Below are 13,474 nucleotides of genomic sequence, written 5' to 3'. Positions count from 1 at the left end.
GAGATATGTGACTGCTTCCTCTACCCCTGAGGATACCAGGGGGCAGCTGTGCCTCTCAGGGATAGAAAGAATTTCAGAAGGAAAACTAATAAGACACCTCAAGGTGGAAAGAATTTCACCCTACAGCTTCGACTTGGCTAGAAAACAAAGTGAAGTTCTTACTACCAGCCTATACTAACTGACTTGACCATATTTTAAAATACCACCAGCACCAAAAAAGATGATTCCTGCCCTAAAAGAGGTTACAGTATAGTTGGGGGAAGGCAGAGGCCTAGGGTTTGACACATAAGGGCACAGTAGCATAAAGACAAATAATAAAAACTCAACAGATAAACTGAATACAAAATGTTAAGAGAATGTAAAATAGAAAGGATCTGAGTGGGTTGGGGTTAGGTCTGGGAAGGCTTCCGGTGAAAGCACTCTCACTAGGGGTTTACGGTAGTGATGGACACGGATGAACAAAGCAGTAAGGAACCAAAGGGACCACAGAGAAGAAGTGTTGGAAGAAGCAGAATTAGTGATTTTTTGCCTGGTGAAAAAAAATGGCCTGGCCAGAGCAGAAAAGCTGGATAACCATAAAAGTTAAGCAAGATCCAGGATTCAGCTCATAAGAAGGCTCAAACTCCATGCAAAGGATCCTGGATGTGGCCTGCCTGGAGAGGGGGAATATATTCTGGAAATGGAAGTGACAAGATGGAAAATGGTATGTGAATGAGACAGTATCAGTAGTACAGCAAAGAATCAGAGGTGGGAGACCAACTAGAAAGCTACTGCTGAAATTAAGGGGGCATGGGTGAGCAGGGGAGCTGTAGAACAGAGACAAAGGATCAGATACTGATAAACTCCTCCAAAGTAGCATAAGGGATGATTAACTGTGGCTTGTCATGGAGGGAAGAATCAAAAGTAACTCCAAGGTGGGGAAATGTCTGAGGTCAGGAGAAAGAAGGTTCCATGTCAATATTAGGGAAATACATTTATGAGAGAAGAATAATGAATTCAGTTTCCAATATATGAATTCTAGGAAACAACATCTACAAGAACATCTATGGTTTCTCTGCCCCAGGACTGAGGGCAGAAAAAAGGGATGAGGACAAGAAAAGAAACCTGCCACACTTATTTACAACTATGAGAGTGTACAGCTCTCCAAGCCAATGGGCAGGCAGCACAGTCCCTGGGAATGTTAATATTGCAGTCAAAGGGTGGAGGAGGAGCAAAAGGGTGTGACAGAGAAGCTCTAAGACAAGGTGATCCATGGTGACAAATGTAGTCCAATGGACAATACAATGAGAATCTGAGGTAAGGCTTGCTAGGCTGGGAGGAGGTGGCTGATGTTCTAGGAGAAGCTACAGGGCAGCAGGTGGACCATTTCAAGGAAGGACGAGATGCAGACTTGCACTTCAGGATTTTAGTTACAAAAGGCAAAAGTGAAATCAGATAGAACCCAGAGGGCACCAGAGTCACGTAAAAGATTGCTTCATCTCTGGGGTAGTGGTGTGGAAATATTTAAAGGCAGAAGTAATGGAGCAAGTGAAGAGGGAAAAAGAAGTAAATAGTAAAAAATAAAAAAAAATAAAAAAAAAAAACCTCTCACGAGGCTTCCACCATCTCAGAAAACAGTAAACATGCAGCAACTCCGTGGCTAAAATGCCACAATTGGCCAGGCTGTGTGCTACAACTGAGATGGCACATTTGTGTGTTTTCTATGAAACATTTTTGGCAGATGTCAGTATAGTGTGTTAAGGAAAGTGCTCCTTGTCCTAATTCATGCAACATGGCCACCTGGCTCTCATTCAGCCCATTCCTTCCTTTCTGCCATGTCTGCAAGGTTTTCCCCACATAATGGAAAGTTGGGCTTATTCTCCATTCTCCCCTAGAATACGCTTCAAAGTCAAGCCTCTCCCATCCAGAAGGAGCTGCTGTCTGGTCCCAAAGACTCTACAGTGTTGGAGGTCATTCCTGGGCTATGCCTCCTGGAGGGGTGACCGCCTACAGGTAAAGGCTCTGCAGAGGGCTCAGGGAGGGGTTACCCCAACCATCATTTCTTCTCCTTCACCCTCCACCTCCTCCATCATCTTCAATCACTTCACCTACCTGCTCGGCGTTTCTTTGGGACTGCAGGTGGGAATGCAGGCGCCGGATGAGGGGGACACCGTTCCGTGCCTGCCGCTTCAATAGCCAGTAGTTGTGAAGCCGCTGTATGAACTGGTTTTTCCTCTGAAAGGAGAGACCACTACAGATCTTGTTCAACCTTGAGTGGAGGCACAGGGAAGTGAAAGACAAGGTCAGTGGGCAGCCCTGATTATAGCTTCCTATTCAGACCCTGGTTCATTTCTGAACCTTATATATAAAAGAATATAGGATAAAGTGGTCAAATGCCTAACCTCAGAGAAAGGCTTAAAAAAGACAGCAAAGTTAAGCAGCTCAGATTCAGCGTGAGATATATCGCCTGATTTTCTACTTCCTACCTTGCAGTCCTGATTCTCCAAAAGAACCCTCTCCCAGGAACCCTGTTTCCTACAATCCTAAGAAACAGGTCTGTGCCCCCATACCCCTACACTTCTCTTGATAAAAGCAGCAAAAGAAGGCAGGAACTTGAGTAAGCTATAGGCAATGTGGTCACTGTTTCCAGCCACCCTGTGGCTGAGGGTCTCCCCAGACCAGGGAATAGTCGATAGCCAAGCTGGAAGGAAAACTAGTAGAACTACACCAGCCTACTGCTTTCTGAGCTCAAACGCAACACTTTGGAGTTGTCTGACCCCTGGTTTTTAATTAAAGATCTCAGCAGCCTAAAAATGTCTAATTTTGAACCAAATGAAAAAAAAAATAAAAACTGGGTAAGAGGATGGAGAATCTGAAAACTTAGCTGGCTAAACTAACCCAACAGAGAAATCTTAAAGTAAGGATTTAAGCCAATAATACGTGGGGACGATGGAGGGGTAAGTGAAAGGGAAAGGAATTAATAAACCTATAATCTTTATGTTAACAGCCCTGTTGCGAAGTGGGTAACATTATTCTCGTGGTAACAAAAGATGGAAAGGCAGCTTAGGAAGAGAGGCTGAATAAACTATCAAAGTCACTAATGCAGCTAAAAATATGGTGGCGCAGTGCGCCTGGGTGGCTCAGGCGGTTAAGGGTCTGACTCTGGCTCAGGTCATGGTCTTGCAGTTTGTGGGCTCAAGCCCCGCATTGGGCTCTGTGCTGACAGCTTGGAGCCTGGAGCCTGCTTAAGATTCTGTGTCTCCTTCTCTTTCTGCCCCTCCTCCACTCACGCTCAGTCTCTCAAAAATAAACAAACATTAAAAATAAATAAAAAAATAAAAAATAAATAAACAATGGTGGCCCTGGATGGGATTTGAATCAATGATCCCTCTGCTACACCATCCTGTGTCCTAAAATTGGTTATTCACACAGTAAGCAAGGCCTCAGTGCCCCTGCTATGTTTCTCCCACTTCCTCATCTCGCTGCACTGAAAGGAAGGTTAAGTGTGGCTAAACAAGAAAGTAAAACCTAACAAGGGTGGGCATGTTGGGCTGGACATTGATCACCTAGGCCTTGTGCCTATCCAAGGTCAGACATTCCTGCCCCAAAGCCAAGCTTAAAAAACCAAGACCTAGGCCTTTCCCCAAAGAACAGATTCCCCACCAATGCCCATGCCAAGCACACCTGCCCAGATGCAGGCAGCCCCCTCCCTCTACAACCTCTTGGCTATGGAGGGTCCCAACAGCATTTGTGCAGGTAGAAAAAAGAATAATAATAAAATAGCAGCAGCAGCAGCAGTAGCCACCATTTATTGAGCACTTACTATTTACCAGGCACTGTGCTAAGTGCTTTACTTATATTATCTCATTTCATTCTCACAACAACTCTATCAGGTTCATTAACAAATAAACAAGACTTGAAGAAGTAACTTGCCAAAGTTCACATGGGTAGTTAGTGACAGGAGCAAGATTCAAAAGCAGGTCTGTCTGGTTTCTTAGCCAGCATGCTAAGGCCTCTGCAAGACACATCTATAAGAGCAGATATGACAACCAAAAAGTCTAGTCCCAGGGCACAGCCACCCTACAGATGTTACTAAGCGTGAACTCCAGTCAACATCAGGGAAGAGGGTAGCCTACAACAGCTCTGTGACTAGAAGGCATTTCCAGTTGACTGAATTCTAACTCCAGTCATGGCTCACAAGAGCCTCTCCCTCCTGCTCTGCTCCGCTCTTATGTCTCCTTCCCAGACTGACAAGTCTGTTTGCCCGTTCCTTACACAACTCATTCCCCACTACCCTCTAGCACTCTTTTCTCCCTATCCTTTTCAACAAGAGAGACAAACAGCAGGAACAGAGCCTGGAGGCATCATGAGTTCCAGCTCGTGGTCAGGTTCTGTTGCTTTCCACCTGGTTCCAGCCCTTTGAACAGGACTTGGCATATAGTAAGTGCTCAATAAACATCTCGTTGAATGAATAAAGGAGTGAACAACTTTACCTCCTGTTGCCGCAGTTTCTTCATCTGGGGGTGTGGGAGAAGGTGCAAGGACTACATTAGATTAAATAATCTTCAAGATTCCTTCCTACTCTAACACTGTATACTTTGCAAAGAATATCACCCTTGAGATGACCTTCCAATGAAAAATCTTTCCTGTCTCTGGCTTTTCTGCCCTCTAACAGCTACTTCTCTAATGGTTTAAAATAGATACAATGATGTCTCTACAGACTCACTAGGGGCCAAGGTGGCTTAGACATACAGTTGAGCTGAGTGATCCTTTTCCCCCTAAATCTAAAGCTTCTCAAGAAGAGAAATAGCATATCTTCCCCACACCACCACCCCTTCACAAAAAGTCTCCATCATTCTCAGAATAGAGCCTTCTAGATAGCAGGCACCCATACTGACCCCTTAAAACAGTGGTTCTCAGTTCTATCCCCCCAGGGGTTTTTGGAAACATATGAGACTGTCACAAAGACCAGGCAATGAGGGAGTGGATACAAATGGCACTTACAGATCAGGGATGCTAAACATCAAGAAATGTATGGGACAGTCCTAATGATAAACAATCATCCCATCCAAAATGCCACTTGTGCACCTGTTGAAAAATGCTGCCTTAGACATCCTTCACCTGGGTTTCTAAGCAACTTAATTTTGTCTCACCTTGAAGCCAAGGAAACACACTGCTGTCAGGGCACAATCAAAACCACAAACCAGACCAGGGACCAAAGGAGAAGTCTAAATTTGAGGGCACAGAAGAGAACAAATGTTCACCAACCATGCTTGGGGAAGGAGGTCCTGGCTCAGGGCCAGCACCAGCCCAACCAGAAACCATTGGTCCATGTGGAGACCTCCTGACCAAGCTTACCTATATGAGGGGATCTGTGGGACAGTGACCATGGGGACAGTGGAGGGTGTATCTCGGCCCATTTCCTCTGGCTCCTTCTTGATTTTCTGCTTCAAAGTCATCTTGTTCTTCTTGGGCACTCCCTTGAGGGGGCCACCTACCCCGCCTTGGCCTTCATCTTCCTCCTCTTCTTCTTCTACCTCTTCCTTCTCTTCCTCCTCTCCACAGCCCTCCTTCAGGCCTTCCTCATCCCCAGCCTCACTGAGGCTTCCAGGGGAGTCACCCTTCCTCCTAGCAGTGGCAGCACCTGGCGGCGAGTGGGCCTCACAGTAGGCGGTCTTGCGTACTGTGAAGATGGTGCCATTGAGGCTGGTCTCACGCATGGGCTCAATCTTCATGAAGAGCCCAGCCCGCTGTGCACATGTCACATGGAAGGCTGTGTAGCAGTTCACCTTATGGCACTGGATGGCTGCACCCAGCCCCTTCTGCTTGCAGATATAACAGGTTAGTTTCCAGCGGGCAGGTGGGATGTTGTCAATGCCCTCAATGGGCTCCAGGAACACGGTGTTAGCGAAGCAGACTTCAGGGATCCAGATGGCACACACCACGTGGGCCCAGTGCCCATCACTGGTCTGTTTGAAGGCGCCGCCCTTATTGGGGCAGAGGACGCAGTCCACAGGTCGGGAGGGAGACTGTAGGCAGCAGCGGCATAGCCACTGGCCCTCAGGGATGTAGGGGACACCGTAGCACTCCTGGTGTACAGCCAGGTTGCAGATATCACAGAAGAGAATGACATTGCTGTTGTGGCATTCGTCATCCAGGCACACACAGCAAAAGGCGTCTTCATCAATGAGTGACTGCTGGGCCCCACTGCTGCGACTCTCCAAGTATGACTCCTTCTCAAGCCGGTCTACCAGCAACTCAAAAGTGTCTGCTGACACCAAACTGTGCCCATCTACTCGCCGCTTCTCATTCACCATGTCCAGCCAGGCAAGGTCCTCCTCATCCATGTCGTATTCTACCTCCGCATCCAGGTCTTCAGGTGGCTTCTCGATGTAGCGGTAGTAGGCAGCAGGCAGTGGGGGTGCTTCTGGCTGGCTGCCTGAGTCCACCATGCGAAAGCTGGGTTGCGGGAGGTGGAAGGAAGTGCCGGATGCATGCTTGGAACAGGACTCCTTCTTCTTGCCCTTGGAGGAGGGTTTTTTGGACTTGCCAGGAAACTGAGGCTGCTCACTGTTCTCCTTGTTACTATTGCATTCGGTGATATCCTGGGCAGTCAGCTCGTCCTCTGTGATGATCTTGAGTGGATCATAGATGCTGATTCGATGCAGGCGTCCATCGATGTCCACCTCGACAATCCTTTGGGCCTGAGCATATGTCAGGGTCTCCCGAGTAGGTGAGCACTTCAGACTGTAGGGAGATGGGGAGCGCCGACCCTCGGCATTCTGCCGCGACTTCCGGCGCGGCTTCCTCATGGCACCTGGGAACCAAGGGGACAGGCCTAAGGAGAAACCAGGAAACTGAGTTGAATGTTCAGGCATGCACTCATTCACCCTTCCATCTGATCGAATGGGCACCACGAAGACTGTTCCCTCTGCCTGAACATCCTGCCCCTCAGACATCATCCACACAGCTTGCTCCTTCGCTTCAACTTCTTTCACAAACACTGCTTCTCAATGAGACCCTCTCTGACCATTCTATCTTAAACTGCAAATCTCTTTCCCCCATCAACAATCTTTCATTTTGCTTTATTTTTCACTATGACACTCACCATTTTTTATCATGCTATGTAATGTGCCTATTTATCATAAATGTTTGCTTCCTTCTGTTAGAATGCAAGCTCCATGAGGGGAAGATTTTTGTCTATTTTGTTCACCGCTGTATTCCCAGCACCTGGAATGATACCTGCTCCTTAATAAGCACTCAATAAATATTAGTTGAATAAAAGGAGAAATCAAAGCTGCATGGTCCCTGCCTCTAGGTGCTCCATCTAATTGAAAGGACAGAAAAGTAAACAGATCTTGGGGCGCCTGGGTGGCTCAGCCGGTTAAGCATCCGACTTCGACTCAGGTCATGATCTCACAGTTCGTGGGTTCGAGCCCTGTGTCAGGCTCTGTGCTGACAGCTCAGAGCCTAGAGCCTGCTTTGAATTCTGTGTCTCCCTCTCTCTCTGCCCCTCTCCCACTCATGATTTGTCTGTCTCTCAAAAATAAATAAATGTTAAAAAAAAACTTTAAAAAAAGAAAAAAAGAAAAGCAAATCATTACAAATGATCATTACAGATCATTACAAAACAACACAGGGAGAGATCTAAAATTCTAATGATGTCCTACATAAGGCTGTGGGATACCTACCTATGGAAAAGGATGGGGTGGTTAAGGGTTCAGAAAAGAAGAAAACAAAAAGAGCATCCACTTTTAAGCTGTGTACATGAACAGTGGCCCCACCAGAGGATCAAAAGCTCACAGGTCTAAAGCCCTCCCCCAATCCATCTTACAATGATCAGAAGCCCTATCCCCTAACCACACCCAGGAGTGAAGAGGTGAAGGCACCTGAAATGTCTACTATGTACAGTCTAAAGACTTCAAACTACAGTATAAAGGGCTTTCTCTGGAAAAGGCAGCTTTGAGGATGCACTGGCTAATACATTTCTAAGCAGAAACACTGGAAGCTCTGGGAGTGGTCCACAAGTGGCACTGAAGTTTTAAGTGGCCTACCTGAGACCCTCATTGGACCCAAGGCCAAGATGATTGGGGCAATATCTGAGGTAAACTCTCAATGCATTCTCTTACCTCAGAAGTCCCTCTCTCCCCAAATCCTTACATTTAGTTTGCCCCTGTGCAACAAGGAGAAAGCCCTTAAGTTTCCCATATCATTCTCTGGATAAAGGGAATCATGACAAGCTCATAAGGAGCTACGGCAGCAGTTACTGAGGCCATCACTACTGGGAAAGACATTTGGAGATACGGGGCTCCAAGTGTGGGCAGAGACTTGGAAAGGTAACAACAGTGAGAGGATTTCAAAGAGAAAAAGAGTCTGTCACCTTGGTTGCAGGATCTACCACCTTTAATCTATAAAAGCAAAGATGATGATGATAATTTAGCACACTTTTGCAAACTACAAATCCTTTTCCCTTTTTTTTTTTTTTTTTTTTTAATTTTTAAAGTAATTTCTACCCTCAACACGGGGCTCGAACTTACGACTCTGTGATCAAGAGTCACATGCTCCACCAACTGAGCCGGCCAGGCACCCCAATCCCTTTTACTTTTAATTATTTCTCTCAACTAGCTTGGGAGGTAGGATAGATATCATCGTCTCCATTTTACAGATGAAGAAACAGAAGCTCAACAAGATGTCACTCAACCCAGAGGTAATGAGTGATAAAGCTACAGTTCAAACCCAGGTCCCCTGACGGGTTGAATTCATCTTCCTGGGAAGGAAGACCACCACAGAGATGCCGTGATCTGGTTCAAAAAGAGGCTCTGGGGCGATCTAGGTTCCAACCTTGGTCCTGCGTGACCTGGAGAAAGTCACTGAATCTCTCTGTGCCTCCACGCTCCACCAGTAAAATGAAAAACTCTACCTCTTAAGCGTTGCTCTTGGTCAACAGAGAATTATCACCACCCTTGTTTAAAAGGCCTTCCAATCCCCAAGTGTGACTGAAACACACAAACAAACACCGACTTGGCTGAGGAACAGTGGCGGGCAGGCACACGACCCATTGGGAACAAAAGGCAACAGAATCATCCCAGCAATTCTGTCCAGGTTCCCAGAGACCCTTGGCCACTACATGCCTGACAAATGCCAAGTCCCTGGGGGTAGCCCAGGCCAACAGACCTGCCTCACTGCCCCCATGCCTTCTCGGGCAGGGAGAACCTCGCAGAAGTGTGAAACCCTACCTCGGTACTAACCTGAAATCCTGAAAGAGTTTGGAGGGTGTGGACCCTCCTTTGTTAAAGCGCTGTATGTTCCTCCTCCCTACCAGCTACCACCTCCCACCTCCTTGGCAGCGTGGGGTAGTCCTCACCCAAGCAGCAAGTATCTAAGGAAAACCTCTTGGGTCCTCCCCAAGCCTCCAGGCACCTGGGGGGGGGGGGGGCGGCAAATTCTGGAGAGGGAAGGGCGGCTGCTGAGGAAAAGGAGTTTCGCCCGCAAGGAGCTTACAGTCCAGTTTTTTGGCGGGAGCGTCTCAGCCCACACAGCCCTTCCCACAGACACGCGTCCAAATACCCCCAACACCCCCAGAGGTCTCCTCAGCACCCCCGAAGCCCCACTTGCCCACCCCACCCAGGTCCCCGAAGAACGAGGAGTTTCTGCAATTAGACCCTACCCCCTGTACCCCCACGAGATACTCATGAGACAAGGGAGAACCCCCGCCAAGGCTCCTGCCCCTTTAAAGGGGCACCTCTTCCAGAAAAATCTTGACCCTTCCGAGGAGAAAGGAGGGAAATAACATCTCCTCCCCCAAGGGGAGGGGGGCGAGCGCGCCAGAGACAGACTGACGCGCAGTCCGACCCTCAGACAGAGAAAGCTAGCGCCAGCGAACCAGCGGGGCAGAGAGGCGAGCGCCCATTGGTCGCCTCACCTGCCCGTCAGCAGAAACCAGGGGGCCAAGGGCCGTTCGGGGGGCGGAACCTTCCTCTGGCCTGACCAATTGGAGAGCATGGCGGGGGCGGGGCTCGGCGGCTCGCCAGCCAGGGCCGGGGGGGAGGGAAACAAGATGGCGGCTGCGGGAGGGGGTCCTCGCTTTTCAGCTCCCCCCTCACCCGCCTTCTCCTTCCCCGCCGCCGCCCTCGCTCCAGGAGAGCGCTTTCGCGCCGCCCCCGCCCCGCTCGGGAAGCCCCCTGCTTCCCACTCCCTGCCCCCCCCCCCGCGCGCAGTCCCTGGTCCCCGTAGGCCCCGCTGCCCCCGCCCCCGCTCCGTTCGGCCCCTCTGCCACCCCCATTACCTCAGCCGCCGGCCCGGCCCCACCGTTCGGGGCCCCTGGGCGCGGGCGGGCCGGCCGTCGAGCAGGTCGGCGCAGCCCTGGGAGCGGAGCGCGGCCTCCTCCCGCGCTAGCCTCCGCGGCCACCGCCGTGCCCCCTCCCGGCCCGCGCAGGGGCCCCGGCCCGGCCGCCGCCGCCGCTCCCGGGGGAGGAGGGGGAATGAAGCCGCTGCCGCCGCCGCTGCCGCCACGGAGCCCGGCCGAGGGGAGGGAGGGATCAGCCCCCAGGCAGGATCCGCCCCTCCGGCCTCCCCCCCGCCACCTCCACCCCTTCCCTCGCTCCCTCCCTGGCTCCGCGGGCTCTCCCGCTGAACAGGAGCGAGAGCGCGAAAGAGGGGGGAACGCGAAGAAAATCCCCCCGCCCGTGCCCGGCGCAGCGGCGGCCGGGGCGGCGCGGAGAGGAGCGCGGAGCCGCCGCCGCCACGGGGCACCGTCCCCGGCTCGGCCTCACGGTGGCGGTGCGGACGCGGCAGGGGCGCGGAGCAGAGACCGGCTCTGCGCCCGCCGCGGCCGTGGCTCACCCCGGCGTACCCCGCCGCCGGGCGAACCCCACAAGACAGCGGGGGACGTTCGGGTCTGGTTGGGAAAGACCGGCATCCCTAACTCCTTAGAGTGGTCAGTCGTCCACTCCCCCTGCTCCTGCGAGAGGTGGCTACGGTTTGGGGCAACAAACCCCCTACCCGAGCTAGAGGGCCCCTCCAGAGGTTAAGCCAGGGGAGTCACTGGAGTCAAAACCCGTCTGTAGTTTCTTGGGGTGCAGGTGCCTGTATTCCTCCCAGAAAGTCGCCCTCCCTCCCTGGCCGTGCTCTGGTCCGGAGGACAAAGGTCTGGCGATGTCCATCCCCTCCCCCAGTGAGGACAGCCGGGAAAGACCCTCTGTTGTGTACAGGTGAGCGTCTTGTTCCCCATAGGACATCCTTCTTAAGAAACAGACCTGACTTCGTTGTGCCATTCTCTCCCTTACGTGTTTAAAAAGAGTAGACATGAAAGTTTGACAGTCTGCTTAAGGACGTCTGGTAACTCGTTTGTCTCTGGAGACAAGGGAAACTCTCCTTAAACCTGATGTGGCTAGGAATTGGTTAATTTAATGCAATAAGCGGCTTTCTAAAAGACTCTTGACAAATGGCAACTTGAGACTTCAAGATATGATCAGACTGGCTTTGTTTTGATAAGTAAATCTAAGAAGAGATGACTCTTTTGCCACCCCCTTTTGCCTATAAATTAAAAAGCTTGCCTCATACGACTGAAGTCTTAAGTACCAATATTTAATGACGTGTATAAAAGATGTATGGATAGACTGCCTTTCAACGTGGAGATGAATGACATATTTTGAAAGCGTTTCCTCTGCCCGCGCTGGTGGTGTAGCTTGATGAGACTTTCACAATCTCTTGCTTGGTTCTGATGATGAAGGACACGCATTCTAGAGTCAGAGGACGAAAGGTAGTCTTGGGATCCAAGTCTTCCAAATGTTTAAACCGAACGTTTTGCTACTTTTGGAAGTATAGATGTTCGTTATCCTAAGGAATTTAAATACATTATGTTGTGAATTTGGAAGTGTGATAAAAGTTAGGAAGCTAATTTGTGTTACAAAGATGTTTTTCTGGTTACACAGTAGCACCTTGTAAAAGTGAGAGCAAAAATACTTCTGTTTACCAATTTTTTGAAAGAGAAGGGAGTGTCTCGTGGAGCTAAGCAAGGCCAGGGCAATGTTTTGAAAACTGTGAAGAAGAAGTATGAATTGATGTCAAGTGTTCTAAGGCCATGGGGAATAATCATTTGGACGGAAGGTGTAGAAAAAAGATGATTAATTGTGGGAGGGAGAGCCCCAGAGGCAAAAGAATATTACAGTTACTTTTAGTTAAGGGGGGGGGGGGTGGGAAACCCTGAAGACTAATAGAAACAATATTGAATTTCTTTTCTTATTCTTTTAAAATGTGAACTATATCCATGTATCCATAGGACTAGTAACTTCTATTTCTTCACAAATGTTCACAAAATTTATGTAGCACATTTCCTGTTTGTGTGATTGGGTGCTGTTTTTTTTCCCACCAAAATTAATGAACAGATATGTTGGGAAAATGCATTGGTTTCCACTTGTAACAGTAAGTATAAAATAATGACTTAAATGCCATTGAAAAAGCTTAAAGTTAACCTAATGCATTTGATGTCCAGGTTTTTCTGTTTGAAGTTTCATAATAAGACCTTATTCAACAGAGTGTTTCTCTTCTGTTTTCAACTTCTATTCTCTTAATGGTAACGTTACAGTTGTCCTCAACTTTTATTTTTTGACATTTATTTATTTTTGACATTTGGTATTGGTTTCTGTTAGTGTAACTGCACACATAATCAGTTCACAATGATGTAATCTTAAATGACAATTATGTCATTAAAAACAAATTTGGAACATGTATCAGAAATCCCAGAGAACTAAAATTTAATTAACTTTAATCTTTAGCTATTTTAAAGAGTTTAAATTCACTAGCCCTCAGCCCTTCCGTTAAACCATACAGCAATTAAGTTCAGCAAACATATGCACAGACCTTTGTTTCCAAATAGTTTTTCAAAATTCTGCATTTTTAAATAGAAACTAATTTATTTGGAGTAGGAGGGATGTTTTATCATTTAGAACTAAAAAAGGAACTACAAAAATTCCCCCCCTCAACATTTGTTTTCAGCATCTCAGGATATCTTTGTCAATGCTTTATTTTATCATTAGTTTATCAAGGCGAGAAACCTCTCAAGGGTCAGATGCGATACCACTGGATTGGCAAAATATGTATGGTGAGAGAAAATAGGCTTTGATTGATTGTTAAATTTTTTTATGGAATATTCCTTCCTTAGACCTTGGCTAAAAGAAGTATGAAACCATAAATGGGATAATGTATGAGGTTGGAATCATTATATTTTAATGCCACGATGTAAATTGTTTAAGAATGTAATGTTTGATTAGAAAAAGGAAAAAGTTGGGGCGCCTGGGTGGCGCAGTCGGTTAAGCGTCCGACTTCAGCCAGGTCACGATCTCGCGGTCCGGGAGTTCGAGCCCCGCGTCAGGCTCTGGGCTGATGGCTCAGAGCCTGGAGGCTGTTTCCGATTCTGTGTCTCCCTCTCTCTCTGCCCCTCCCCCGTTCATGCTCTGTCTCTCTCTGTCCCAAAAATAAATAAACGTTGGAAAAA

At 48.4% G+C, this 13,474-nt stretch overlaps 1 protein-coding gene across 5 annotated transcripts in view; it reads right to left on the bottom strand.

Moving 5' to 3' along the window:
• BRPF3 (bromodomain and PHD finger containing 3) overlaps positions 1–10,464 on the bottom strand; it is a 34,106-nt gene extending 23,642 nt beyond the window's left edge. For 3 of the 5 annotated variants that reach the window (XR_015251199.1, XM_086706695.1, XM_086706698.1), the window contains exons 1-3: positions 10,265–10,464; positions 5,338–6,817; positions 2,092–2,248 (exon numbers count right to left, since the gene is read on the bottom strand). Coding sequence is in view for 4 of the 5 variants with exons in the window: in XM_086706695.1 (XP_086562821.1) it covers positions 2,092–2,248; positions 5,338–6,791 (1,611 nt within the window). In the remaining variant the exon portion in view is untranslated. Of the gene's footprint in view, positions 1–2,091; positions 2,249–5,337; positions 6,818–9,227; positions 9,562–10,264 lie in introns of those variants that run through there. The other 2 variants (XM_086706697.1, XM_086706696.1) reach the window with 2 other exon arrangements.
• Positions 10,465–13,474: the final 3,010 nt, after the last annotated feature.

The sequence above is a fragment of the Puma concolor genome, chromosome B2 (genome assembly GCF_028749965.1).
Source record: "Puma concolor isolate L17-30 chromosome B2, mPumCon1.1.hap2, whole genome shotgun sequence".
In the NCBI taxonomy this organism is placed as follows: Eukaryota; Metazoa; Chordata; class Mammalia; order Carnivora; family Felidae; genus Puma; species Puma concolor.
Note: the sequence above shows the minus strand (reverse complement) of the source record. Positions and strands in the feature narration are given on the sequence as shown.